The 27,783-nt window shown below is 41.3% G+C and overlaps 2 protein-coding genes across 2 annotated transcripts; both read right to left on the bottom strand.

Annotated features, from left to right (window-relative positions):
* Window positions 1-64: 64 nt before the first annotated feature.
* plpp2b (phospholipid phosphatase 2b) lies at window positions 65-13,631 on the bottom strand. Its single transcript, XM_026305358.1, has 6 exons — window positions 13,117-13,631; window positions 3,487-3,638; window positions 2,992-3,254; window positions 2,734-2,791; window positions 1,516-1,692; window positions 65-668 (listed from the first exon to the last, which is right to left on the bottom strand). Exons 1-6 carry the CDS (start codon window positions 13,190-13,192, stop codon window positions 510-512), a joined length of 885 nt encoding a protein of 294 aa, XP_026161143.1. The 5' UTR covers window positions 13,193-13,631; the 3' UTR covers window positions 65-509.
* Window positions 13,632-16,731: 3,100 nt separating this feature from the next.
* mier2 (mesoderm induction early response 1, family member 2) lies at window positions 16,732-26,869 on the bottom strand. Its single transcript, XM_026305633.1, has 11 exons — window positions 26,732-26,869; window positions 25,289-25,402; window positions 25,018-25,129; window positions 23,990-24,069; window positions 23,603-23,672; window positions 23,074-23,225; window positions 22,835-22,916; window positions 21,587-21,681; window positions 21,327-21,457; window positions 20,321-20,445; window positions 16,732-18,928 (listed from the first exon to the last, which is right to left on the bottom strand). Exons 1-11 carry the CDS (start codon window positions 26,843-26,845, stop codon window positions 18,453-18,455), a joined length of 1,551 nt encoding a protein of 516 aa, XP_026161418.1. The 5' UTR covers window positions 26,846-26,869; the 3' UTR covers window positions 16,732-18,452.
* Window positions 26,870-27,783: the final 914 nt, after the last annotated feature.

Below are 27,783 nucleotides of genomic sequence, written 5' to 3'. Positions count from 1 at the left end.
ACGGTGTTACCTGACGGTCAGCACAGTAGCAAGGCACTGGAATGTCATAGCTTTGTTGTTGAGGGTTTGTAGTTTTTCGCTTAATGAAGCTTTAAGCAGTTAAAGTTTAACATCTTTTAAAACAACATGCTCCTCTCTCTCTTACAGGAGAAAAGGAGGTCATCATGTTATCTTTGAGTGGGGCGTCAGGCAGCCGCCTCAGTCAGTCCAGTGGTTGAGGAGCAGGTAGGATGTGAGTGGTTGACACAGATGGAGCTGGGGAGTCTTGGAGGCTGCAAGCTACAGACCAGATCCCTACCTAACTCATTGACACTCCAAATTTCATGCTCACAGAGCTTTGCACGTAACATTAAGAGTCTTCAGTGTGGCAGCCTACAAAAGTCAGGACTGCAGCTGATCCTGGCCAGTCCCTAAACTGAAGACTGTCGTCTACACAGCCCAACTATCCTACTATCACACAGGTTTGGGGTCTGCAGGCTGCAGCCTTTGTTCCCCGGCGTCAGCCCTGATCACACAGGACCAGGATTGTGGTGATAGTTGTAATGGTTGCTGTTCTCGGAGTCCGCAATCTGCAGGCTAGGCTTCCTCTCTGGCTCGTCTCTTTCAGCTCTGTCTGACTTAGTGCAACGTGGAGGACGTTTCTTAAAGAAGTCTGACACGAAGCGCACCTGCAGAAGAGAGGAGAGGTGTTAAGCTTCGGTCACTTATAGGATGTTACTCCCACAGAGATTGTGTAAGTGTAAGCACGTATAAATTACATGGAGGTAAGGGCAGGGCTGGAAACTGTGATTACATATGTCTGGACAGCTATGTGCACAGCTGTTAAGTGACACACTAACACTTAGACGCGTGCACACACACACACACACACACATACACACACATCTGAAAGGAACACACAGAGAGCAGCCCTGTAGGCTATAAAACACTATGCCCAAGAGGGTCTCTAATTGCACACAGCAGTGTGAAGGCCAAAGGTGCGGCCTTACCTCCCAATTAATCATACATGGATGCACACACACACACACACACACACACACACACACACACACACACACACACACTCAGCTACTCCAGAATTTGCAGTGCTGACAGTGGTTCAATCAAAACAGGGATAACCAATAAAGACGCCCATCTGGATGAAGTGAGGAGAGTGGACCTATTGCCTGAGAACCTGCCAGTGTGACTGTTTGGGTTTGCATCAAGTCACACACTACTGCTGTCGCACTTCACTCCATTCATACTTCCTGTTTATACAAACTTAAACTGTAAGGTTGACATGAAGCTGAAATATGAATTAATCAGTGGGTGTTGTGCTTTGAAGGGAGTATCCCATACAGTAAGACTTTCATTAAACGTCATTTTTATGATCCAGACAGCCCCACCCATGTTTGGATTTCCTAAAGCTAGAAACCACAGGAATAAGACTCAAAGTTGAGATATCATCAGGTAAAAACCCTGCTGTTAAAAACCTTAAAAGTGTTTTTGTTGAGTGGATTTGTCTCAGAGACTCACGTTGAGCACAGCAACAAGTGCTCCCTGCAGCAGCCCCACCAGTACGTCACTCCAGTGGTGCTTGTAATCAGAGACTCGGGTGTAACCCACATACACCGCGAAGGCCACCAGGAAAAACTGGATAGTGGGTCGGAGCAGTCTGGCCCACTTAGCCACCAGCCTTGCCTGCACATAAAGCTGAGGGACGATACACAGTGGAAGACGAGCACAGAGGATGGTGGTTGATGGGGAGAGTTGAGGAGAGAAAAAGAAGAAAAGAGAGATCAGGTGAAAAAGTGTTTATGTAAGTGTTTCTTTCTGATCTCGCTGTCAACTTGCTATTATACAGCAAAAAAAGATGTCATTAGTGGTTTTGGTCCCCAAAACGCTGCAAATCAAAGGTTAAGATGATGCAACTGATGTCTAGACCAACTTTTGTTTGCTTTAACATAATGTTAGATAATTGCACTGCAAAATGCTGACACAGCAGTAATGCAGCATTTGTGTTTTGCGAAAGTTTGCGCCCCCTACTGTAAAAACAATGATATAACACTACAGGTGAAAGGTGTTGAAGGAAGAGACTGGCTTTGCACTACATTTCTCCTAACACAGTCACACTGAACACTGGAGGACACAAGCTGAGTATCCCATGTTATCTGTTTACACTATTTGCCTTGCAAAGTCAGTGCAGCCCAAACCGCTGTCTGGAACTGAAACTAGCTGGAGATATCCTATCTTTCCTTTTCTTATTTTTTTTTTTAAACGGAACATTATTGCTTTGCTTGGCCTCTTGAAACTTGTGGCGTAGCACTGGTGCCTGGCTTTTGACACAAAGAGATGAGGCCAAGGGCAATGAAGTGGATAGGGCTGGAAGACAGAACAAGCACATGATTCCATAATGCCACAGTGCCTCCATCATTGCTGGGAAAAGGGCAGCTGAGGCCTCTATTTGTCTCAGTATCCATATTCCTCCCCTGAAATCTCGCCATGTCCTTTTATGCCCACAGGCACAAACTGAGCCTATGAGCCTTTGTCTCCTTCTCAACAACTAGTCTTTGAGAACTGGTCCAAATGCATGAGCCTGTTCTCAGAGGAACCCATCTGGGGACTGTTAGCGTGTCTGCCTGACAACCAGATATTTGCATGAACATATTACCATATTATTGTACATATGGATGCAAATTTACATTGTGCTTTAGGAATTTTAATGATGGCTTGAAACATATCTGCTGTACTTACTGCTAGGAAGAGCATGCAGTACATCCCAAAAGAGGAGTGACCCGAGTAGAAAGACAATCTGGAAAATAAAAAATAATCAAGCATTGGCATGTTTATATTGTGTCACGTCATTAGCATCATCGTCACTCAATTCTCTAACAATACCTAAAGATCTCACATTCTCTGTTTTTTCAATGTGTAACAATTAGATTTAAATGTCAACATATTTTCCTCTATAAGCACAACGTTCAGGCATGACCCCCAGTGTCTCTCTCCTACCTGGATTCTGTGACGTCCTGACGTGGACCGGTGCAGTTAATCACCTGCATGTATCCCGTGCAAACCTTGGGGGCACATACGGCCATGAAGTTTGGCCTCGGGCGGCCGATGGTGAACTTGGCAAGGTCGGTGAGCGACTGGCCGACAGACGCTCCAAACAAAAAGGTGCCTACTACCTTGTAGAGTGCAGCCACATACTGGTTAAAGTCTGAGTTAGAGTAAATTTTGTTTCTGTAGACCAGATAAGCCTCTCCAGAGGAGATCTGTGGGAAGAAGGAGGAAAACATTGAAGAGTGGTTTTTTTTTAAGCTTTGTTACAATTTTTTGCTTCATTACAATAAAATTACTCTCCTCCTATAAACAGTAAATGCTTTGCACAATTCCTAAAGGCCATTTAGTAATGGAGCACACAGCACAGGATGTTGTGAAATGAGTGAAGTCCTGCAAACTTTCCAGGATTTTAGTTTTACTGAGGATTGAGCGGGTTAAACTTACAATTACAACAGTGCAGGAGATGGTGACAGACGCCATCATGCCGGGGGTGATTGTGTCCGGTTTTATGGGGTACATGATGCTCTCGTCGTCACAGTAAATCCCCCTTTGATATGGCTTATAGACGATGCTCATAATGATTGAAGGCAGTGCCGCTGTAATGAAAACAAACCAGAAGCATTGATTAGATCAGAGGGCCACTGCCCGGCTTGTTTTCAGTCAATCAGAAGATGGAAGATACCAATTAACTTTGTCCTCCCCCTCCACCCTCAGCAATGACTAGAGCAGAGATGGTTGGAAAACAAGACAGTGGCCCTAAAGGGACATGGCTTGGCCGCCCGTGAGCTAGATAATTCACTACATTTAGAGAATACATTTATGGAAAAGTGAGAATAATTTATTGGTGTTTCACTTGACTGGACTGACAAACCAACAACTGAGAACATTCAACGCTGAGAGAAATGTTTTGGAATAACACATTCGTCTCTTTTCTACAGGATTTCAGACATTACATCATCTCATAAGTTGGGAAGTGAAAATGTTTCTTTAAGGACGGTTAAATTGTTTTCTCTCTCCTTCATGACCTTAGGGTCTAAAATCACAGTGATCAAACAACCCACGAGAATAAAGAAAACATTTGAGAGTTAAATGTCAGGTTAGAGATGCACAGCAAAAAATTACAAAAATAAACAGAGGAAAATTATATTTATGTGCAAAGCCATGCGGGTGTATGTAAAATCACACATACCCAGCACGGTGAAGATACTTATACACACACACTGACAAGAAGCTTCTTAAGTTAAACAAATGACAGCAGACAAAACACACAGCTTCTGAATAATGTGGCCATGTGCAAAAAATAAGACCAAATATAGTCACTCAAGGCTCCGGAGTGCACAGATGATGTCCTTGAGATGTTTGGAAACATTAATCCCAAAATAAGTCACTCTTCGTCTTCCTTTCCCTCTTTCCTACTCACATGCACACTTAGCAGCTAAGTGTGTGTGAAAAACTTTTATGTCCATTCCAGGTTTGTAGTGATAAAGGCTAATGAAAACATTTAGAAAAACGCAGCTGTTTGAGAAGTTTAAGACCATAACAGGGAATGTTTTATAATAAATACATTTGGGGGTGTAGTGTGACTCTAGGCTGACACATGTGACTCTAGGCTGACACAGTTTAGAGGCAGAGGTGGTTCATCCAACCTTAAGACACCGAGTTGTACAATGGCCAAAGATGCCATGATAGCTAGATGATAAAAATATGTATCTTTGATATATAACCAGTTTATCTGCCAGTAGGTTTCTTGATAATTTGATTCGATTCCAAGGTGACAAAACCAAAAGAAATTTGGTTTAGTATCACAGAGGGTTAAAAAAACAACAACAAACCAGTTATTCAGTGGACACAAATAAGTTTAATGATGAAGTAATCACTTCAGTAATATATTTATTGGATAACTTCATGGAATATCGATAATATCAATAATAAGTAAAGGCTGAACTGATAAAAATGATTTTTAAAAGCTCACTTGAACAGTGCACTCGCCAAAAGTATTACATTTCTGTATAAATGAGTAGAGCACCCCTCGTATTATTTCCAAAAATGTCTGCAGCTGGCATAATTCCAGGAGGATCTAAGGGAGGCCGACCAAGAGGCCACGTGTCGATGGCGACCGAGACTAGAGGAAAATATACGACTGGATGGCAGATCAGGATTTAGCTGAGGTGAACAAACTGTAACGCAGAGTTCAGCTCAGAACTTAACATGGATATGGATCAGCAGTCTACTCTAAATGTACCCTGACACAAATAAACAGCAAAACCCTATACTGCTGCAATTGACAATGAATAGACATAACTCAGCAATGACAGTTTGTGTCTGAGTCTTACTGTTGACTGACATCAAGAGAAACATGACTGGCCCCTTTACTATTCTGTACTCCTTATTTAACAGAACAGACAGACTTTTGATCTGATAACACACTTCAGGAAGCTCCGAGCATTGTTTCACTGATGTAGCAAGTTTCTATAAGTTGAATGCAGAAATTGTTTGGTGTCTAGAAAACTGCTGAGGTTTTCCTCACAGACACTACGAAGACAAAGAGTCTCATTGGCTCAGGTAAGAAAGGCAGTAAAATAGAAGCTTTGTGTTAAGAGGAGAACAAAACCGCACATCATCGCACACAAACTCCTGATAATCTGGCCTTACAGCTGGGTCTGGACTAGACAAACAAGGAACAAAAAAAGGAAATAAATAAAAGATATCAAATGACTTCATGGTAATCATAGAAACAAAACGCGCCAATCTTTATATGACATTTGAAAAAAAGGGGAAATCACAACACAGCTACAGTATTTCAACACTAGGGGTTTTAGATGTTTTATCAGCTTGTCAGTGGGCTAAAAGAAGGTTTACACAGTGCTCAAAAGGTTTTGCTCAAAAGGTTATGAGAGTTTTAACCAGCATGTTTAGTGAACATATATATGCTCGATCACACCTGTTCCCTCCTGGCAGCTTCACACCAACCACCAGATGCCTACTGGACCCCAGTTTACACATCCACCAGCCATGTCAGGACATGGTGAACCATGGGTATAAAGTCTTATTCCACATATTTCCTTTACACCACCAAAATCCTGTTTGTAATAGCTACAGCACAATAAAAGGTCTCTTGTATTCAACTAACATCCTGTCTCCAGCACCTCGGGGGAACGCCCTGATACTGATGTACTAATGTGGCTTTTTGGGTGGCAGCTTCTGCATCTGTATCCTACATCCTGCTTCCAGCTGACAAGAACCAGAACGCATTGTCTTGAAACAACAGTGACTGGTTTGCCTTTCTTTCTCCTTCTGGTTGATGACAAATAGTGGGACACCGACACTGGAGAAAGTTTCATTACATGAGCTATAATTTTCTGACAATATTTAACCTCTTTCATTAATATTTAACCTCCGTTGGCCAATGCCAACTTTTTAAGCAGGTGTGGCATCTTAGGATAAAACCGAAAACTGTGAAAAAAAACTTGTTTGTCCACCAGATACTAACATACTGTATATCTTAAATATATGACACCAAGTTTTACAAGTTTGGCCTTGGAGTTTGGGGGAATGTTTATTTACTTAGTACAACATGATAAACGTCAGTGTGAAGCAGCAGAAGAACATAATTATTTCTATAACGCAGTCACACTGTATTATAACGTCAGTAGGTTTTATGAAGCCTTTAACACTGGCCAGTGTGGGACCATTAATCACTGCAGGGCTGGAGAAACATCAAAGAGAAGTACCAGCAGGTACCGAAACACTTTCTACCACCTAAAAACCTTAAAAAGGCTAAACAACATTCAATTCTCAGGTGTCATGTGCATTTATCTGTTTAGCCATATGCTAAAGGATTTAATTGTTTTTTTGTGCTGACTAAATCCTTTTAAACAAACATGAATTTTGCCAGTTGGCCAAATGGCACAGGCCGTGGCACCTGGTCTTAAATATTCCTCTCCTGGCTTGTAAAAACGTGTGAATTATTTCTTTATTCATAAATGAAGCACTAATTCAGCTGACATATGACTTTCACTTGTTAGTCATGAATTACAAGTCTGGATGAAAATTAAAGCGTTCAAATAAGATGATGATGTAAAGTGTCTTGACTTCCGTCATGGGCAGAATGAATGGATGCATCCTGTGTGTGTGTGTGTGTGTGTGTGTGTGTGTGTGTGTGTGTGTGTGTGTGTGTGTGTGTGTGTCTTATGAGCGGTGCCTCGGGTGGATGTCAGAGAAACAATCCAGCCACTCTTCTGAAGAGCAGACACATATACATACAGTACACAGCTTACAGGCAAAAATAGATGCTACTGCAGACAAAATAGTTCACCAGCATACCACAAGACAACCCCACAACCCATACCGGCACTGCTCCAGTGCTACAGCCACTTACAGACCGAGCAGTGTCTCTGTCTGAGCTAAATTCAGACGTCTATGATGGGTTTTCTGTCAAGAAAATCTGAAAGTACATATACATGGAGGAAAGGTAGAGGTACTTGTTTAGGATACAGGAGAACCTTCTTTTTAGGTGCCTATGTCTATGGAGGGAGGGATTGAAGGGGCTGCCAGGAAACTACTCTCAGGCTGCCAGTCAGAAATCTCCAGCCTGAGCCCCTAATGGGAGCCTGTTTGAAGTCGCAGGGCTCTGTCTTTCCTGTCTCAGATTAGGGAATGCCAACTTTAGAGGCTTTAGTTGCATTTTAAGGCTTCTCATGGCTGCAGAACAGCATTCATGCACTGGCACCTCTGTGTCTCTCCCTGCTGAAATGGGTAATAGTGCAAACAAAGAGCTGAGTAATTGATGATGTCAAGGCGGTCTGAAGAAAATATCTCAGAGGAGCCTCATGAAGGATTTTAGCAGGAACTGTAACCCCACTAACAAAGATGTCAGTGTGAGAAGAAATTAGCATTTTCCTTCATTTCCTTCTTCCTTCTACCACTGCTGAATCACATCCTCCATTCTGGGTTTTCTCTTTTCTTTCTCTCTCATTCATTCTTCTCACTGAAGCTACATCTCTGTCATTTTCGTCCACCCACACACTTCTCCCTCTGTTGTAAATAGATAGACCTCAATGGGACAGAGCTTTATTTAGCTGGCAGATGTGCAATTACGCCAGACCACGTGGACCACAATCACACTCTGGGGCTGAGATCGGAGGCTCATTATGTCCTTTCTCTGCCTCTTTGTGTTTCTGTTTTGTCAGTTTTTCTGTCTCTCATTTCTTTCCCTCTGAGCCCTGCTCTATTTTTCCTGATGCCTCGAGTCAAACTGTGACGGGCTGTGAGAGCACCTCACACCTACTTGCCCTGGTTTCTGTGACATAACCTGCTGCACCTGCAGAACCACATGGGTTACTAATTATTATCCTGCATTTAAAAAACGTCCAGTCTGGGTTTTCATTGTGCACATTTTTAGGTCATGTAAAGCCTGAGCGTGGAGTCTGAAGGGTGTTCTCCTGAACCTGGGCTGCCCTGCCTGTCTAAGACTTTCCTTCAGGGTCACAGTTGGAACACAAAGCTCGTCCAACTAATTTCTTCCACTCTCTCTTCTTGTCTTCCAGCATGAAGGTCACTCAGCAACTTCTGAACAGTATTTCTCTCTATTCCGATTCATATTTGCTTTTTGTGGGTTGCTGTTGTTTTCTCACATTTATTTTTCGTCTATGTGTCACTGGTAATTCTCCATTTCGAACTCACGTGTCCTTTCACCGTGGATGAGCACAGCACAGAGGCAGACATTTTTCTTTTTAGCTACAATCAGTTTGCACTTTTTTCTTCCTCTCTCTCTTTCCTTTTTGTTTCCTCCCATGTCAAACATGCTTTGTTGACATGACAGTAAGAAACCCGTAGCACCAAAGCTTTATAGTGTATCAACAGCGGTGATGTTACAGACCTTTATGACCTTTAAATGTGGCTTGCATTGACAAAAACAACCAAACGCTCCCTGTTCTTGACTGTTTCACTCCAAGCTGGACTGACTAATGTGGAAGGTATTTGCTGAGCCTACAAACCTCTGCTGGCGTTGGCCTCTGGAATTCTAATTCACAAGAGAAACGCCCAACTTCAATCACACCAAATCTTGCTGCTGCTGCTGCTTCTGCTGCTGCTGCCCATTCTTTATTTTTATTCTCACCGATTCGCTCCGTCCATCATTTACGCATGCTTAGCTTCAAGCAGTGCAGAAGGAGACGGGGTGACAGGCGAGGTCAGACGAATGGTGGGAGGGCAGCTAAATCTGGTTTGACAATCAAAGAGTTTGGGTTTTGGACTGGATCAAAGGAGTAGGCCACACAGGTTTAAAGCTAAACCCAAAAAGATCTGCAGGAGGAGTTAAAAGACTGTAAGTATCCTGGACGGTACAGAGCTTTCTGAAAAATCTCAAAATGTGTTGTGTCACATTTAGAAACATCTGTATAATGAGTCCTCAGTAAAATCACACAGTACAAATGGAGCCATGTTTATCGTTTGTCACCCACCAGTGATAATCTTAGTGACACAGTTCAAATCAGGACTACTTTTTCTAGTGCTTCTTGCTCCTCCTCACTCACTGGCACTTCCCTCGCCATGTATATGTTTTTCTCTCTAACGTTACTGGACAGAATAAACATGTCTGAAGGTACTTCCCCAGCATCTCAATCATGGCACTAAAAAAGACATTGGAAAACTAGATTTCTGCCAGAGGAACTGCACTTTCTTTTTTTTTTTGTAAACTCAAAACATATAAGGTTCCCTTTTTGACCTTCTAACTTCTGGGAATGTCACTTTCATGTGGTAATGACTTAAAAAGAAACCACAGTGAGAAAAGATTCTCATCCACTTTTGACTATGAACTGATAAAAGACCTTATGTTGACCAGAAATCATTGTGCAATTACAATCATTTGGAAACCAACAACAGGCTCATTTTTCTCCATGCCTCTTTGATAAAAGGGCATCAGTTTCCATGACACAGAAAAACAATTCCCGACTGAGTCTTTACAGCCTTTCTCTGAGAACTCAGGACAATCAGTCTTCCCAACACAAATGCACGAGAGGCCAAGCTCCCAGGAGACAGCGCTGCAGCTCAGCTAACCCACATCCAGCGAGGTCAGAGAACAGGATGCTTAAACTGCTTACAATTTAATTATACAGTGCAATCACAGTCTACCTGAAGGAAAATAATGCGAGGAAATAGGCAATGACTCTTTGAGGGTTGTACTTCTGTGGGGGTTTTGGAGCAAGCTCTATTGTATCAAGTAATGAATCACTCAGTAACAACTTAAAATACCGAGAACAGTTTGATGTTTCAGAGCCGCTTGATTCTTTAGCTGTGAGCTGGAGGAAGGAATGGACACACCAAAAGCTGCGTACGCAGACTGCAGCTGCAAGTATCTGATATTACATCCAAATTTACAATAAAGTACCAGAACCCACCCACTCTCATTACATGATGAGAATTTGAACTGCTTCCTCTACATACATGAGCTAGTTGTGTGTGTGTGTATGTGTGTTATGAAAAATGTCACACATGTTTAACAGAACTGGTTTGTCAGTGTATTTAACAGCACAACAAAGAGTGTGTACACACACACACACACAAAAACAACAAATGTGTGTGTGAGCTCTTAATGTGCTTAGTCACGCACTATCATATCTAGCACATTAGTCATAACTCACTGCAGCTCATGTCAGCTACACTAGACCCAGAGACAGACAGCCTCCTCTTCTGAGTGCTACACAGCGTACCTATGAATAAGAGCGCTGGGCAGGGTGAGGTTAAATCCCAGTCTTTTCTCTCTGTGCTCTGAGCCAACACCCAACATGTATTTGTAGTGAGTGTAGATTTACACATGCAGAGGAGGAGACATGAGAAGAGGGAGACGCCAAAGAAAGAATAAGCAAGAAAAGGAACCCAAGTGCTTCCAATGACCAAGAAACTCAAGACCAAGACAGAAAAGCAAAAGCAAATGACACAAGACAGACCAGACAGGCTCCTTAGCTGTAAATCATACAGATATTTGACTGATCTTGTGTTGAATCTGCCACTTTCGAGCTCTAGGCAGCCATTTTGCATTGGATTTCTCTATTCAGGAATTCAAGGTATATTATAAAAACAGTTGAAGGCATATCTATTCACTCAGAGTTGTTAGTTCGACTGGGCAGGGACAGAGAGCAAGCAAGGAAATAAAATCACTTTCTATTGGTGCATCTGCTGCGTTTATCTGGCCTGGGAGATTTTGTTTCAAGAACATGTTGAATCAACACAGATAGGAGCTTTTAGAGTCAGAGGTGAAACCAATAGGTGAGTGGAAGTTTAAGAACATAGAGATTTTAATCAGGGAGGAAAACGTTCAGATTCACATGTGAGTTTCTTGTTTAATATGACAAATGGAAATAGTCCAAAGACGCAGACAAACCCAAGTCAAAGCTCTGTTTTCATATAGGCTAATGGTCAGTATAATTACATGCTCTGCCATGTTGTTACTACAACCGCACATAAGCTTGGGCTGACTTGGTGATTATGTGAGTGGGTGACATGGGTGGTACAACACAAGGGAGGAGCGAACGGGTGGGATGCAGACATCCAGACCTGACCGACCAACCCTGACCAGACTCTAATCCCAGACATGTGACAGCGAAATGGTGAGGCTTATCAAGTTCAGCTGTCTGTGGACATTCCCGCAGATAAAAAAAAAAAAAACACTAAATACCACTAAGCTCTCTGAAAAGCTGAAATGGCACAGCCGAGCAGATCCGCACATGTAATGAGCTGTCATCTCCATCTCTGTCCTCCCTCAGGCTTCCCCACCGTCACCAACATAGACACAACAGGGGATGAACACTCAGCCAAACACCAGGCATATTATACAACACATGTCTGCCAATGGCTTGTGGCATCAACAAGAAGAAACAGTCTCCCACCTAAGTGGTACATTCCACGTACACACATCATCACTGGGGCTGCATCTGAAATCATCTTCTTCTGCTGGTGATGGTGACGAGTTCACACATATGTTGGTTTTTGTGATATAAATATATATATGATAACAGGACACTTACTGTTATCATCATGGAGGACTGCAGGTGCCATGTAAAGTATTCAGATCATGAAATTCATCGATTGTTTTAAAAAAATAATGTTTAAATAATGTTTTATGTTTTGGAAACCCCTCTTTAATTTCACCTGTTTCTTTTTATTGTCCATTTAAATATCAATTAATGAATATCTTGTAAGTTTATAAGTCCTATTTGATTGTCTTAATTAATGCAACCTTTAATAACCATTTACATGACATCTGCTGTCAACCATCTCATTTACCGTTCAGCTCCATTCATTTAATATTAATGGGGAAAGGCAGAGGTGGCTTGAAAACGCTAATTATCCTTATAAACATGCCACTGATATGATTCATTGCCCAGTATCTCAGACAAAAAGCTAACACAGCGATGATTTGCTGCAGTTGCGGAAAATAAAATGACCCCTGACTTAACAATAGTTTCTAGAGCACAAGAGGAAGTGATATCTGTGGAAATGTGCTGTGTGTGGGAAGCAAGGACTTTCTTGGAACACCGGGCTGCTGGCAGACAAAACACTGAGGAGAAACAGAAATAAGCGCATATGCAGATCGCATTTCCATCATCAAACATTCAGCTTCCTGGGGCTGTGTAAAGTCCTGCTAAAGTGCGCTGGTGAGCAGGCTGCAGCAGGCACCGAGGCCGGGAGGAGGAGGATAGTATTTCCTCTTATGTCCCGCCATGGTTCAACTTAATGTCACATTACAACAAATTCCGGTTGGCATCTGCAAAAACAAACGGGGTGAAAAGGTGCTCTCTCATTCCCACTCCTGCGCCCATGCGTGGAAAACCAGGTCCCTGCATTTGGCCTTTAAAGAGAAAGTGGGATCACTTTGCTAAAGTGTTTTCCTGAGGACACTTCAGCTCAACAGAAACGTGTTTTCGTGACGTGCTGATGTGCAAATAAACAAACAGTGCAGAACTTTAATAACTAAAGCAGGTGAGAAGCTGCTGCTCCCGCACAGGTCGGGACAACAGCGCGGTTCTTAGATTACATGCAGGTCATGCTGACATGGAGTGTGTGTCCATAACTTACCGACTAAAACGCACAACACGTCCATCACCACGTACAGCTTCTTCTTCTTCACCTCCTCCATCTTCTCCCCCTTCATTTGTTTCAATTCAACAAGTACAAGAAACGACAACTACCAAGGTGAAGTCAACTAGTCCATCGGTTCTCGCTTGCTTGGGAATAAAAGTCTAGGTTATGCAAACAACCAGGTAACCTGCACTACGAGTTCTTCCGGGATCCTCTTTCCTACCTGTGCTAACACGGACACCATAGGTGTGTTACTCTCTTAAAACGACAACGCGTAAAGGACCTTGTTGCTCAGTAGGAACGCGACGACGCAGGACTCTCGCTTCCATTTGCGCACATTACTGGTTTGGGTACAAAATGAAAAGATCCTCCGATTTCAGAGCGCTGGACGCGTCCTGAGAATCCAGAAGAAAAAAAAAACTCCTCTCTCCCCACACACCACAGCACCGCACTGGTCCCTCCTCCCAACTTCCTCGTCTGGCTCCTCTCTGGCTATCTGATCATAGCCAGGCTCGGGGTTTTTAGGCGTGCAAAGAGCAAAAGAGGAAAACGGTCAGCGGTTTGCTTGACTTGTTTTTCCTCTCCCCGCCATGCAAGCCAACTTTTTATGCGTGTTGTGTAAAAAGGAGTGAAAACTGTAAGGAGCAGAGCAGGAGGAGGTTCCTGAGAGCAGTAAACTCTGCACCAACTGTACTGTCAGGTCAAAAACGGGAAAAATACGGAAACAAGTAATATCCTGAAGTAAATGAGCTCATCATCTGTAAGTAAGCTGGACTTCAACAAGAACAATTATGGGATTCTCAAAGCACTGCAATAAGACTGTGGCTTTAATTGAGGACACAGCCCTGCACGATCCCGCTCCATCACACACCTCTCATGAAAGACCAGCAGGAGAAACACTTCACCTGTTCCCACTCTTCCCCCACATGAGGCTTATACTGGAGCTGAGTGAAGAGCAAACTGGTTCCAAATAGGGTCCAAACATGAACGTGAACACCTTCATGTGATCAGGAGGTGGACCCACACTGAGGGTGCTGATGTGTGTTAAAGAAACAAAACCATAAAGGGCTTTATAAGTTCTGCCGTGGCTGCAGCAAAATTTGCATGACTTAACAACAGCGTGACTCCAGGCCTCAGTGTGTGTGTGTGTGTGTGTTCGCTCCAGGACGCCAAGATGTTTCCCCACCAAGATTCAATACAAAGTCACCACTTTGCTGACTCCATCCAGCATTTTAGAGCCATGCGTACATATTTACATTTAGCTCTGTTTGCTTGACAAACATCATGTTTACCTCAAATCTATTAGTTCAGCATCCTTGCGGTAAGTAGATAATCTTACATGCACACACTTGTTGTTGCAGCTTTATTGACTTTTTGGCACATTTGCAAACAGTAGAATTAAACATCACATTGAAAGCGTCCAATCCTCCACTGCACAGCTGCAAATTAAAACATGACTGTGCAAATGAAGCATGACATGAGAGAACATCTGGTAAAAAGAGGAAGTCTGCAAAACTGAGATTTCTCTGCCCCCTTCTGGTTGTTTCTAACAAATTATTCCTAGTTACTAAAAAATAGTAAATAGTAACTCGTTATGTGTGTTCGTTATGTTTCTAAATGTCTGGAGGCCAGATATTCTTTTATTCTGGCACAAAGAAAGAAGCACTATAAATCTCTAGTCTTGACATTTTAAGGTTTGTTCATCAGGCCATTAACTGCAGTCTGACAAAACGTTGGTACATTTGTACATTAACCTTTGGAACATTTGTTGAATGTAGGTTTTCTAATGTATTTTTAGTGAAAATCCCTGTATTATGCATGTTTCCACACTTGTCTGAGCTAAATTGGATCTTTAATGTGACTTTATTAGCCAGTGACACCAGTTACACCACTATCCACGTGCAGTTTTATAGTTGACTGAAACTTTTATTTAAGCAAATCTATTGTAGTTTAGTTATTGTGTTTTAAGAAATGTATACTACCTATCATCTGAGTGTAGAACAGTAAAAAGGTGTTAACTTTACTTGAACCTGATCTCTCAGATTTATTTTACAGGTGCAATTTGTGTTTCTTCTCCCTGAATAAACAGCTCGTGTGGTCTTGTCAGCTTGTGATCAGGCAGTGAAATCTGGTCTGGAGCACAAATACCATAGAGGGACAGAGACATTATATACGTTGGCTTTTCCTGCTGTACACACACTGCACATGCACATAATATTATCTCATAGTAAAGCATGTACTTATGCAGCTTGAACTCTTCTATCTGAACAAATTAAAACATTTTCTGCAGCTCACTGGATTTACTGTAGTTTTCACAGGACACACTGGATCAATGTAGTATAGTCACCATATAGCGTCAAACTACACGTTAGCTTCTCTGGGTACAATAGAGGTAACAAAGACCTACTATAGTGAGTAATATAAGTAATTTAATATTACACTTTCAACTTAACAGCTAAAAGCTAACGATTGACAGACTTTACTATTTTACATTTGTTTAGAACAAAATGCCATAAAAATGGTCATTGGAACCAGAAACCACCAACCCATGGACGGCTGGATTTAAGATTCACTCTGAAAATTAAAGTGAAAAATTAGAATAATCCAAATTTCATCACAGCAACTCATAATGTGACTGAAGTTTATATATGTCCATAGTCTATAGTCTCTATAGTTTTCTGTGGTATCAGTGTCAGACACAACACAGAGCATATGGGCCAAGTGTCTGTGTGTGATCAGACCTGCTTGTTGTGTTGGGTGATGACTCCATGCTGCTCTTCCATAAACTGGGCCATCCACACCAGAACTGCAGCTGTTCTGTTCCTTCACCTGCAGCTTGGGGCCATTAGAGGGCACCAGAGAGCCAGGCCAGATAAAGTGGTGATACTGACAGGAGCGGAGAACAAGTATGCAACCAATCAGCTGAGTGATGAGTTTTGAAAACCTTAAGCTCTGTAATGAAAGTAGAAATCCTAAATTCTAAACTTAATAAATGCACGTTACTAGACTTGGTGCATACACGTCCTACTTTTAAAAACAGATTTTAAAGTGCATGGACCACATATGCCACAACATCTAAACACACACACACTTTTTGTAAAGGATGTGTTCATAAATATCATATGTTGTTTTGACAAGTGCCATATAAAATGCATCAAAAATGAAAATGCTATTTTCTTGCTGCTGAATAATGATGGCTTTGTTTTAGTAAGTCCGGGTCGGGGACTGGTCCAGCACGTCTGAAACACCTGGGTGAATTCTGACTAGACCAGAGTGTGTTAATCACAGTTGACTTAGCCATACATCTTGTTAGCAGCTAATGGTGCTGTTAATTGTGTTATAGCACAACAACAACACAAACTGTATTGCAGCAGGCCACATTTCCTGTATAAAAGGGAAATGAATGAAATTATTTCCACTCAGTTGAACTTTTACATGAATCATCAAAACTTTAAAATCTTCACTTGTGAACACTAACATAACACATGTGGCACCACACATCTCACAAAGAAGAGCAGGCACTGCGCCAGTCTTTAAAATAACCAACACAAGCGTGACACATTTTAATATCACCATTCACCGGTATTCATTTTAATTGTCCCACCCCCCAAAATATAATAATTCTAAACAAACATAACAGAAGCAGTACAATATATAAATTGCAGGAAATATAAGTAAAAATGAAGAATTAACAAAAGGCAGTGATTCCACACCTTTTCCTGCCCCCATCCTCATGTAAACAAAACAAACATTGATCTGGAAAAGTCTTGGCTTTAAACAGGGATCACAGGAAATATCAGCATATTTATAACGAGGAATAAATAAAAGGACAGGTAGATGGAAGAACTTTGGGCAAAATCTTTTCCTTTCATGTACCTTGTCTTTTATATCTTTAAAGACAGACAGTGAGTAAAAAGAAAATACCACATATGTATATGAATTAACACAAAATATATACATTATTTAGTGACTAAAAATGTATGAAATTGTTCCTAATAAGAGGCACATTAAAGCCTGAATTATTCGAGGCTCTCTCTGTGAAGTACAGTGAAATACTGTGAGATGATAAAAGTGAACTGAGAATATAAAAGTCTATCACTCTCAAATTCATGAAAGCTTGACAACTCAGTTTGATGGGATCATGGGAATTTGGCATCTGTTGCGCAGTGTTTAATAAAAATCGAGGGCTTTAAAATACAGAAATGTTAGACATGTAAATGTTCATACATATGTGGCATTTTTCAGTATATTTCATCAGGTCTGATATGATCATTATGGATTGGACATTACTTAGAAGATGCTACTTGTTGCTGGTTAGAAAATTGGTTATTTTCATAAAATCAAGCAAATCGGCCAGATGGGACCTGTTGCAAAATGAGGTTTACTGAGTTACCCAAAGGATGGTCTTTGGTCCCATGACATACACTAGGCACCTCTTAATCCAAAAAACTCCCTCTAACTGTATCTGAGCCCTGTCCTCAGTGACAGAGACTGATTCTTACTGTTCATGGAGGGTTATTCTCTGATCAATGGCCTTGGAGATCACCAAAGTTTCAGGGACGTATTGTATCTTAGCGTGTATGTTTTACACTTCCATGTTTTTAGTTTCTGCTTGTCAGCCTGTACTGTGTCATGTGTCATAATATGAATGGTGGTTAAGTTATTGCACTTTTATAAATCTCCATCTCAATCCTCAGGGGAAAAAATAATGAAGACTAGAAAAGGCTAGAGGTTCAGAGAAGCACAGACATGTGGGAGGTTGAAAAGACTGAGCCAGTCACAGCAGAGAGCGTACTAAATAAACTACTCCAACATTGTCTGAATGGACAGATTTCACTCCGTACAGGGACGAGATCTCCAAAAGCTGCGGCGGCAAAAGTGCTGAGCAGAATGCAGAACATAAAGAAACATCGGATTGGCTATTGCCAGAAGAGGTTGTGTTAAATCTGAGCAGCAGTCACACGCCTCCATCTTTATAAATAAGAAAATGAAGCAACAGCTGTTCACACTCTGAGTCTGTTTTAAGAAGAAATAAACTGTTAAGAACATGCTTCTGTTTGTTTGCACGGTCACTGCAGCTCTCACGACCTGCACTGTGCTTTCACAGGTTTCTAATCCTGACATCAGTGAACTGAACTGTTAACGAACATAATCAACACCTGGAGATAGCGATAAACACCCTCTCGTTTTAAAAAGACAGGTCAGACAGACAAGGAGTAGGTCCATCCTTAAGGTTCGGTAAATGCGCTTTCAGTCTTGGTTTTTCCCAGCCTGGTGTGGATACCAACACTGAACAACGATTTTGACACAGGACAAACCACAAACGGTACCACTCAATATGTTTTCCTCATGTCCTGTCGCTGTGTGAGGGAGTGGGGATGCTGGACGGGAGAGGGGTGCAGCAGGCTGCCAAACGCCTGGAGGTGTGACGGGAGGACAACAGATGACGGAGGCGAGGTAGACGGCAGGCTAAATTCCACCTGCAGCCCATGGGGGGAACTAGTACCATCACCTGCTGGACCACAGTCGGGGTGTTCACAAACAAAAGGTCCACCACGCATGTGTAGCTGGAAGAAACAGGGGCCCGGCAGGCGATGGTCGTCATGGCAGGATGGAGGGCTCCCACAGGCCTGATAGGAGCTCTGCAGAGAGGGCTGGGACTGGAGATGGGCTGGAGCAGAGGGACAACAACTTCCGGAGGCAGGATCCTGCAGGTCGTCCATTGGCAGCAAAGAGAAGGGACAGCTAAACAGCTGCTGAGGACATCCGTCACTACACAGCTCTGACAGCCCCATCAACAGTTCTCCATCTGGACAGAAGCAAATGAATTCAGAAGCTGTGCTGACTGAGCGACCAGATGCCTTCAGCTGCAGTTATGTAATCTCTTACTACTTAATTAGAGGCTCCCACAACCATTAGTGAATTTACTTTTATGAATTATTATATAATATGGAATCAATAAGGAAATGATGTGTGGTGACACACCTCTTAAATTACCAGCTGTGGGATTTCAAGGGTTCATCTATTTGCATGAGACTCTGTGACTTGTCCTTTCTTACCAACCACAATAAAGCACTTACAGAGCGAGATGAATATCTGTGGTTTGCTGCATGTTTCATTTTGTTGATTGCATTGGAAATAACATATTGTAAAGTCTGTGTATGTGTGATCCTTATGCACCACAGCAGTTATAACAAATCAACTTGCAAACTTAAATATATAAATATTTCTAACTGTAAAATATGATTAAACATTTGCCACAATGAATTTAGTTTTCATTTTGATTCACCAAGGTTAACACTTGAAGAGAAGATATGACCGTAATAATCAAATGCACTTAAGAGGCAATTCATTCTTAAAATATTCAAAATTACCTGTAAATGAATGTGGAAAATTACTCCATAGCCAGAATGGTCTTCATGCTTGTTTACATTAGTTCTGTTTTTATCTGGGCTGTTTTTAGCATTTGATTGTCTATAGAAGATAAAGTAATGGGCTTCATTTTCAACATGAATCATTTATTTTCTCTCTCACTCTCCTATTGTCTTTACCTGCAGGCCCAGCCTGCTTTCTCTGGCCTGTTCGGATGAGTTCATGGCTTTAAGAGAAAGCGGGGAGTTCGTCTGCGCCGGGGACGGCCCTCCTCCTCTGGAGCACCATGTCAACATGCCCAGCATGCACACACATACAGATACAGACGTGCAATTGTGTACGCACAAACACCGCAAGACACACAAAAAGCAAGAAAATAATGGGGAAAACAAGGGAGGAAACTGAGACATAAAACTGATTTATAACAAAAGATAATGAATATGTGATGTCACAATAGAAGATGAAACTACATAATGTAAACAAGAAATTCAAGTGACAAAAATGAAAACCCAAAGAACTGCACATATAACACAATGAATAGCAGAAATGATGTGATTTGTAAAATGTGCTGTAAAGACTTCGGGGTTATGGGAAACCAAACCCAAGCCTCCATTTTTAGACGCTGTCATATGGCAGAATGTGGCGAAGTCTATGAAGAGCTAATGTTCTACTATCAATGCTGTTCTGTTATATTAATTCATAAAACAATCGATTTATTCTACTGTTGCATGAAGTCAATTTAATGCTGAGAAGAGTCAAATTTGGTAACGTCTTCCAGGATTTCAGCCTCCACATAAAGGGCTTGTAAGAGATTTCCTCCGGAAGTTACCTTGTTTATCCAGGTCCAAGTTCGACTGTGGAGGTAATGTGGACTCTAGCTGCCTGGACAACAAGCCTGAGGAACTGTTACTTCCATCCAGCTCCCCGACCTCCCCATCCTGGTCTCCATCCTCCCTGCAACACATAATACAACCACTGTCATTGTAGAGTGGGTGGGGGGACCTTAAATTATCAAGAGGCGATGTCATGTTAAAAATACAAAGAGCAAAAGAAGGACTAATTTCTCCACATGTTCTCCACATGCTGCTTTTGCTACAGAGTTTTATTTTGTTGAGCTGTCCTGTCGCTCTTACGGGCTATTTCTTCAGCAACAGCACTACGAAACTGAGTGAACTGACCCTTTAAGGTCACGGGCAGGGAGGCGCTTACTATATAAATATCCAGTGAATTCCAGTTGGGAGGCATCACTTCAGGACAGTTTCCATAAGGAGTTGCTTACGGAAAGTGATAGACTGAAAAAAACAAGACGGATGAATAAGGAGTTTCTAATGAGGTATTTTGTGGATTACCGTTTGGGACGGCCTGTGTTGTTTAAAACTGCAACTTATGGGAATAAATAAATAAACTGGTCTGGTTAAAGAGGTTCTCAGGATATGACTGTCATACTGGTGTCGGAATGGAAAGGCAAGACAAATATAGAAAACACTCCATGCAAATGTAAATTAAACACAAATACCTTTTCAGCAGAGATCTAAATTTATCTTTTGAAGGTTTAGATTAATCACAGCCTGAACGTTTGTTTACTGTCCATTATTTCATATTCTAGAGGCTTGCAGCACACTGATGAGCACAAATTACAGTAACATGGGATTTTCTATAGGATCAATAAGTAATAAGTTGGAAAGTAAAACAGTCCTCTTGGCAATTTGTTAGTAGATAATGTAGGTTCGAAGATGTGGTCTGTCTGTGTGGACATGCCTGGAATGAATCCTGTCTGTTTGAATCAGGTGCTGTCTAAGACAGAGTCAGTCCATGAGCCTTCCTGCAGTACTCACGTGCTCCCTGATTGCAGGCTGTACTTCTTGCGGGTGAGCCTGGTGGCCTGCTGGGTGAAGTACTCGTGACGGTCAGATTTCTTCCACATGTAGTAATACTCCACACACTCGCCCACAGAGCGCGTTCGGACCTGAGGGGGCAGAAAATGTCACATCGCGTGTCAGAAAAAAGAAATGGTCCCATCAGGTAAGTATGGCGGATGAAAAACAAACTCCAGGAAAGATCCCTGAGGAAAATTGTGGACATCTTGAGAACTTACCTTATTTGCCTGAATGAGGTGGAAGTTTTTCCCGTAAACTCGATAGCCGTGCTCAAAGTTCCTACACTCCTCTTCACTCCAGGCACACAGCTCATCTAAATAGAGTGGAGACAGAAGGCTTATAGTGCTATGCATCTATTTTAATATACCTGCAGGCCTACAATACAATACATGTGTGTGATTAAGCCTGACATAAACCACATAAAACCTGCAAAACATGTCAAGCTTAAAAGAATCTGAAAACAATTTGCATTTAATTTTTTTAACATCTTTGTTTTCATTCCTTCCAAACCACAGGGACAAATATTAGCAGGTGGGAATAAGCCTTCTGGTTTGATGTGACACATTTATATTTGTTGTATATTGATTAATGCGTACTGTCAACAGATTAAATAAGTAAATGGAATGAGGGCCTGAGCTGGAGCCTCGGTGCTGAATAAGAGCTCATCAGCTGCTGTTACATTGAAAAGCTATTAAACACAGTTATTATTTTGCAGTATCCTCTACTGGATAAAGCTCATTGGACTCAATGATTGACTCAGTCTGTGTAACTCCCTTTTATCAATTCTCTTAGATTTTCACGTGTCTTTCGAAGGATGTGATTTTACCTTTAAGGTGTGGATGGTGTGTTTTGATGGTCTATAACTGCAGAAACTAGTTAAACCTGTAGGTGAGTGCATTCTCTTGTGCTCAGCATTAAGGGACTGAGCTGTTCAGACACATGTACCTCTGCGTACTGTACATCCTTGGAGTGAGTCCTCTGACTGCACCTTGGGGGACACCTGTTTGATCAGCATCTTCAGATCCATTTGTTTCCCAGCTACTGTGTGAGCCCTATCTACACAAGTCACTACAACATTTATGATTTGAATTATTAATTTTTAGTGACTTTGTTAATTACACATTTGAAGAAAACTTTCCTTCTGATCTATGTTGTATGTGAAATGTGTTTATCTTTGATCTTGTCAATGAGCTGCTCCTCCACAATGTGTGATAATATTTCAGACAAGATAATCCATCATGTGACTTCTCAGGCAGCAAGACTCAGGGCTAGTTGGTACCAAGAGAAATCATTTAGATATATTATAGATTCCATCCTAAGACATACGAGGCTTGTCCTAATTTCCTGTCTGTCAGCAGCTACTGTTCTGAGTCAAGTAATATACACTGGTCTTTCCTCTGTAGCGACCACAACCTATTCATGTTAACGGAAAGCTGGAAAAAGTAGGACAACAGGAAGGTTCTTACCACCGAGCACTTTCACATTGAAGTGTAGTCGTCTCAGTGCTTCTGCTGCATTGAAGTTGCATTTCACTAGTTCATACAGTGCCTGAAAAAAAGGTGAGTGGAAATATGTTTCTAAAACTACTTAGTTATTTTGGTCCATGTCTCAGGAGCTAACTGGTTAACTTCTCTTGAAATAAGCAGAGCACTGACTACTAATGATAGCATCAGTGTCTGAAATGCCATGTGTGTGATAACCGTACCTGTTCATTGTCTTGAACAGTGTATCCTTGCATTTGTGTGCACGCTACCCCCAACTGGCCACGTGGTCTTTGTGCATCCAGTAAGAACTCCTCCACGGCCTGCACCGACAGGACACCTGGACTCCACAGCAACTGGTCCTCACTGCCGTGGGCTGGAGAGGAACAGGGAGGAGACAGACACAGTGGAGTGAGCACAACAAATCAAAGCTGATTAAAAAAAAAGAGTAAGACAAAGACAAGAGATGTGTCAGAAGTCAGAAATTTAATTCTGAACGATGGACGCGTGATGATTGACTGAGACCATCGATTGGGGGTTTATATTTTTTATTTACGGTTTAATTTCATTGTATTTTTGTACAATGATCAAGTCTAAATTAAATTGAACTGACTTAAAAAAATCGACACAGGGAGCCTTAAATCACCTGAAATGACTTAGTGTTTAAGTTATTTAATACAAAGTTTATACAACACATTACATCAAATAATGGTTAAACCCTGGTTGTCAACACTGATGTTTTAAGTTTCTTACCTCTTTCCTCGTAGGTATAAGGACTGAGGGGGGGTATTTTTGCCTGGTACATGGAGCCAACCATGATCTCCTGACGAAGAAATCAAAAACACATTCAGTCACAGTTCTGAGGTCTCATATATCATTGTAAAGACTTTGGTTTAAATCGGTGCTGCATGGTAGAGCTCACAGGGCCGACCTGCCAAATTTAAGATACAAGGGCTTGATGAGAACCACATCTCAGGTCCAAGCTGCTAATCTACTTTGGTTTTGAAAGGGGTCAGATTTGATCCCCACTAGTTTTCTCTGGCTTGTGTAAATAGTGTGCAATACAAAATATAACGCTTAATGTCAGTCAGACTCAGACTGAGTCCACACTAGATGTGTGTTTTTGACTTGATCGTCTACCTTGTGCTCTTCATTTGAGGGAAAAGATGCATCATCAGAGTCGTCATCTGATGTGTTGACTAACGCGTCTTTGTCTCCACCTTCAAGAGACAAACAGAGAGTAGGATCAAGGACCATTTCAAAAACTAACTTCACTAACACATTTTAGTATAAAGCACTGAAGAGGAAGGAAATAAATAGGAACGCTGCACCTGTTCACTTTTGCCTTTAGATACAGTCAATCTCTCCTGGATAAATCAAAAATACAAAAGCAGCAAACCTGCCTTATATTTAGTTTTCATAATATACTGTAGAGAAATACTGTCATTCATTTCAAACAAATTCCCTACCATGGGAAGGATGTTTGAAATATTTGCTTTAGCTGATGCACTTGCAGTGGCTTTGATATAATTTAGTTTTATGAACTAAAACAAAAACATAGTCTCCTATCAGGATGGTTCAGTGCAATGCACTGTACTAAACCATATTTTATTCTTTCCCCCCATTTTATTTTGAAAATTATTCTAATTTATTTTGTTTTATATTCATGTATTCATCTTTAGACGTTTTTAGATTTTTATTGGCTCTTTTCTTTGGTGTGGTTCTTTCACTTTTTCCTTTTTTTTCCCCAGTCGAGAGCAGCTGTAACAAGGCAAAGCAATTTCCCCCTGGGAATAATAAAGTTCTATTCAATCTTGAATATCAAATTATATAGAAACAAATCAAAGGTCTCATGAAACATCTTGACATTATAAACCCTGCCAAGTCATATTATTAAAACGCCTTATGAGTAACCACCTACAGTCTCAGCTCAGCAAAATAAAAGTATTACACCACAAACCAGAAGCTCCAGAGATGGCCTTTCTTTCAGCGCAGTTTCATTGGAAGAAGCTGTTGATTGTGCCAGTGGGTTTAAAACTATTCATACTGAATTCAAATTATGAACCTGATCCTCCATTTTGAACTTTTCTTTTGCTGAGAGAACAAAGATCATTTCAAATGTTATAGAATAATGTACAATAATAAATGTACATCTTTGCGTGCGTCACCTTGCAGACGGCAGAGCAGATCTGAGGTGTTCGAGGTGACTGAGGGGGTGAGATCATCAGCTGACGATTCTTCTTCCTCCTCTCCAGGACAGAGATCCTCAGTTATCTGATCCTGGACAACAGAAATAAAGAATAGCTCAACCCAGAGCACAGCAAAGAACAAACAGAAGCAAAAGTAGCACTAATAATATTCATTTGTGTAAATTTATTAATCAGTATGTAAAGTGATATTAAACATGAATGCACCGGCATCCTTTGGTTTGTCTCTCACCTTGTCCAGTGTCATGTCTGGCAGGCTGGCAGTCATGTGACAGGTCTCCTTCTCTGGATCTGACGCCGTATAGGCACACAGAGCCAGCAGCTCCTCCAAAGGAAGCTCGCTGGCCTACAAACACAGAGTTACAGAGTAAGACAGTGACCGGTGGAGGGAGGTTACTGAGTGGACGAGGGAGGGAGACCAGGGAGGTATTTCAAACACTCCCACATTTCTTGAGAATAACCATCTCAGGAGATCTCAAGGGCACAGCTGGCATGTTTTTATTCCTCTACAGGCTAAAGGAAATCTAATATCTGAATCAGATGATAATGTAAAGGATGTTTTAGAAACAAACATAAAATAAATCACTGTATGTAATGCAAGTGATGGTATTAACTGTAATATTTTACAAAAGATTGAATGCCAACACTTACAGTGACCAAATGTGTGTGGAGATTCTCAGGCGTCCAGATCATAGTATATCTAAGAAGCGTTGGCATTTGGACTTGAGTAGGTTAATCACTGTTACACACTGGATCCACTGAGAAGTACTAACAACTTTACACAACACTTTTTAAAATCTATTTTCTTGAACGTGTGTGAAAAAAAATGGATAACAAACATTCCACGTTCCCTGTTTTCCAGCTAATTTCTTAGAAACTTTTCTTGTAATGTTCTAAAAAGTTGTTATTTAGTTGTTAATTAGCAGGATATTTCCAAGAAAGATGAAAATATGATGCATCAAGCCACTTTATGTTACAGGACTACTCCATAGAAATATACAGCTTAAGTACAACGGTGAAAGCTACAGGTTAGCATGTACTTCAAACAATATGCAGCAAAAACATGAATGTTTATGTACAGGGTATAAGACAAAAGTCATGAAACATCTTTTGTAAGAAATCATGGTCTGTATATTATCATCTGTTCAACTAAAACAAACCTATAAGCTGCCACTACAACTGGAATTTCCTCATTTGGCCTCTGATGTCAAAACAGCTTTTGTGAAAATACCAAGTCATTTACAGAAAATTACAAGAAAAGTGTCCAGGAAATCAGCTGGAAGGTACTTGACCCAGAAATGAAAGTGCAGTACCAGTGCAGTGTACATTATCTGTTTGTAAAATAACATAGGTCCTCAGGATGCCTTATTGAAAACTGTGTTGTTTATGTACAAATAGTTTATAACTAACTTTATAAATAATTATTAACATCATAAGTATTAAGTCTCCAGTAGAATTGTAAAAACTACTAGTGGTTAGATGATTTAAATGTTACTAGTCTTAAAACAATCAGTATCCCAGAAGGTTTTTTTTTTTAAACCACTGTGATAATGGCTGTGGATACGACACACGATGGCCTGGAGCTATCGAATCTCCATAATCAATGAAAAATATTGTGGCTTTTTATACGACAACCATGTCAGACACATGCAGGGACGGATGAACTTGACCGTACAGTGTGGGATTGTGCTGCCATCTTCATGTGGTGAGGAGACGTCTTCCCCAACTCCTCTAAGGCCTGGTCAGACTCCTGCTTCTCCGGCTCAAGGCCTTCATCGTTGGACCTCATCCACCCTCCACTAGGCCGCAACCTCTACACTTCTCTATAGAGCCATGTCACACACCTACACACACACACACACACACACACACATAGCATTATTTGTATGAGCTTTCAAAGTCATATAAAACAGCATAGGGATACATTACAACAGAGCAACACATTCCTCTGTGTATCTGTGGCACACGTGCACTGATGTAAACAACACGGGATCAAACGGTGGCTGATCCTGCCTCATCCCATTACAGATCAGCAGACTCTTGACTATTAAACCGCTCTTTTTTACCTTCAGCTGCTCTGAGAGGATCATATTAGCCTTTGAGAGTCACAAACTTTTAACAGGGTTTGATATAGTGACATTTTCTACCAAAGACATCATTCAGCCAGGTGGCTATTTTTTTTACGATTTTAGGATTTTTTCTTATTTCTGTTCCTGGTTTAGTTGATCTTAAAGGGCACCTGTAGGCCGACACCTTTTTTAGATCTCAGCAACAAGGCCTTTGTCCTGATCACTCTTAAAATGCTCTACACATCAGAAACCCCCTTTGCAATGTTCAGTTTAGCTGAGCTCCTTTAGCATTTCTCTTCAATGGACAGGATGAGTTTATTTTTAGGCTGTGTGACGGCATGTCTTCTGTTTGTGCCAACAGGTTCTGCTTTAGGCTAAAAGAATATAACACAGTTTGGATGAAGGTATGTAGGCTGAGGCCACAGAAAACAAAAGTGACAAACTTAGAAGTGTAATGGAGAGAGGCCATAAGATGATCCAGTCAACCCTGCCCTGGATCACATGAAGTGCCAACACTCGCCATGCAAGATAATACTTTCTGTAAAATCTAAGTCCCAGTCCACGGGCGCAGTCTGGGACCAGGGGCGCTTTCCTGTGACTTGGTGCTGAACGTGACTTCCTCTCTCCGGCGAGTGGCACAAGGAAATAACTACTTCTC

The sequence above is a fragment of the Mastacembelus armatus genome, chromosome 4, assembly GCF_900324485.2.
Source record: "Mastacembelus armatus chromosome 4, fMasArm1.2, whole genome shotgun sequence".
In the NCBI taxonomy this organism is placed as follows: domain Eukaryota; kingdom Metazoa; phylum Chordata; class Actinopteri; order Synbranchiformes; family Mastacembelidae; genus Mastacembelus; species Mastacembelus armatus.
This window is presented reverse-complemented; position numbering and strand designations above follow the sequence as displayed.

Coding starts and splice junctions, on each gene's coding strand:
- plpp2b (XM_026305358.1), bottom strand. CDS start 13,192: ATGAAGGGGGAGAAGATGGAGGAGGTGAAGAAGAAGAAGCTGTACGTG. Junction 2,792..2,991: donor CAGGACGTCACAGAATCCAG/GTAGGAGAGAGA, acceptor TTTATTTTCCAG/ATTGTCTTTCTACTCGGGTC. Junction 669..1,515: donor CACTTGTTGCTGTGCTCAAC/GTGAGTCTCTGA, acceptor TCTCTTCTGCAG/GTGCGCTTCGTGTCAGACTT.
- mier2 (XM_026305633.1), bottom strand. CDS start 26,845: ATGAGGTCCAACGATGAAGGCCTTGAGCCGGAGAAGCAGGAGTCTGAC. Junction 24,070..25,017: donor TCTGCTCTGCCGTCTGCAAG/GTGACGCACGCA, acceptor TGTCTCTTGAAG/GTGGAGACAAAGACGCGTTA. Junction 21,458..21,586: donor ACCTCATTCAGGCAAATAAG/GTAAGTTCTCAA, acceptor CTGCCCCCTCAG/GTCCGAACGCGCTCTGTGGG.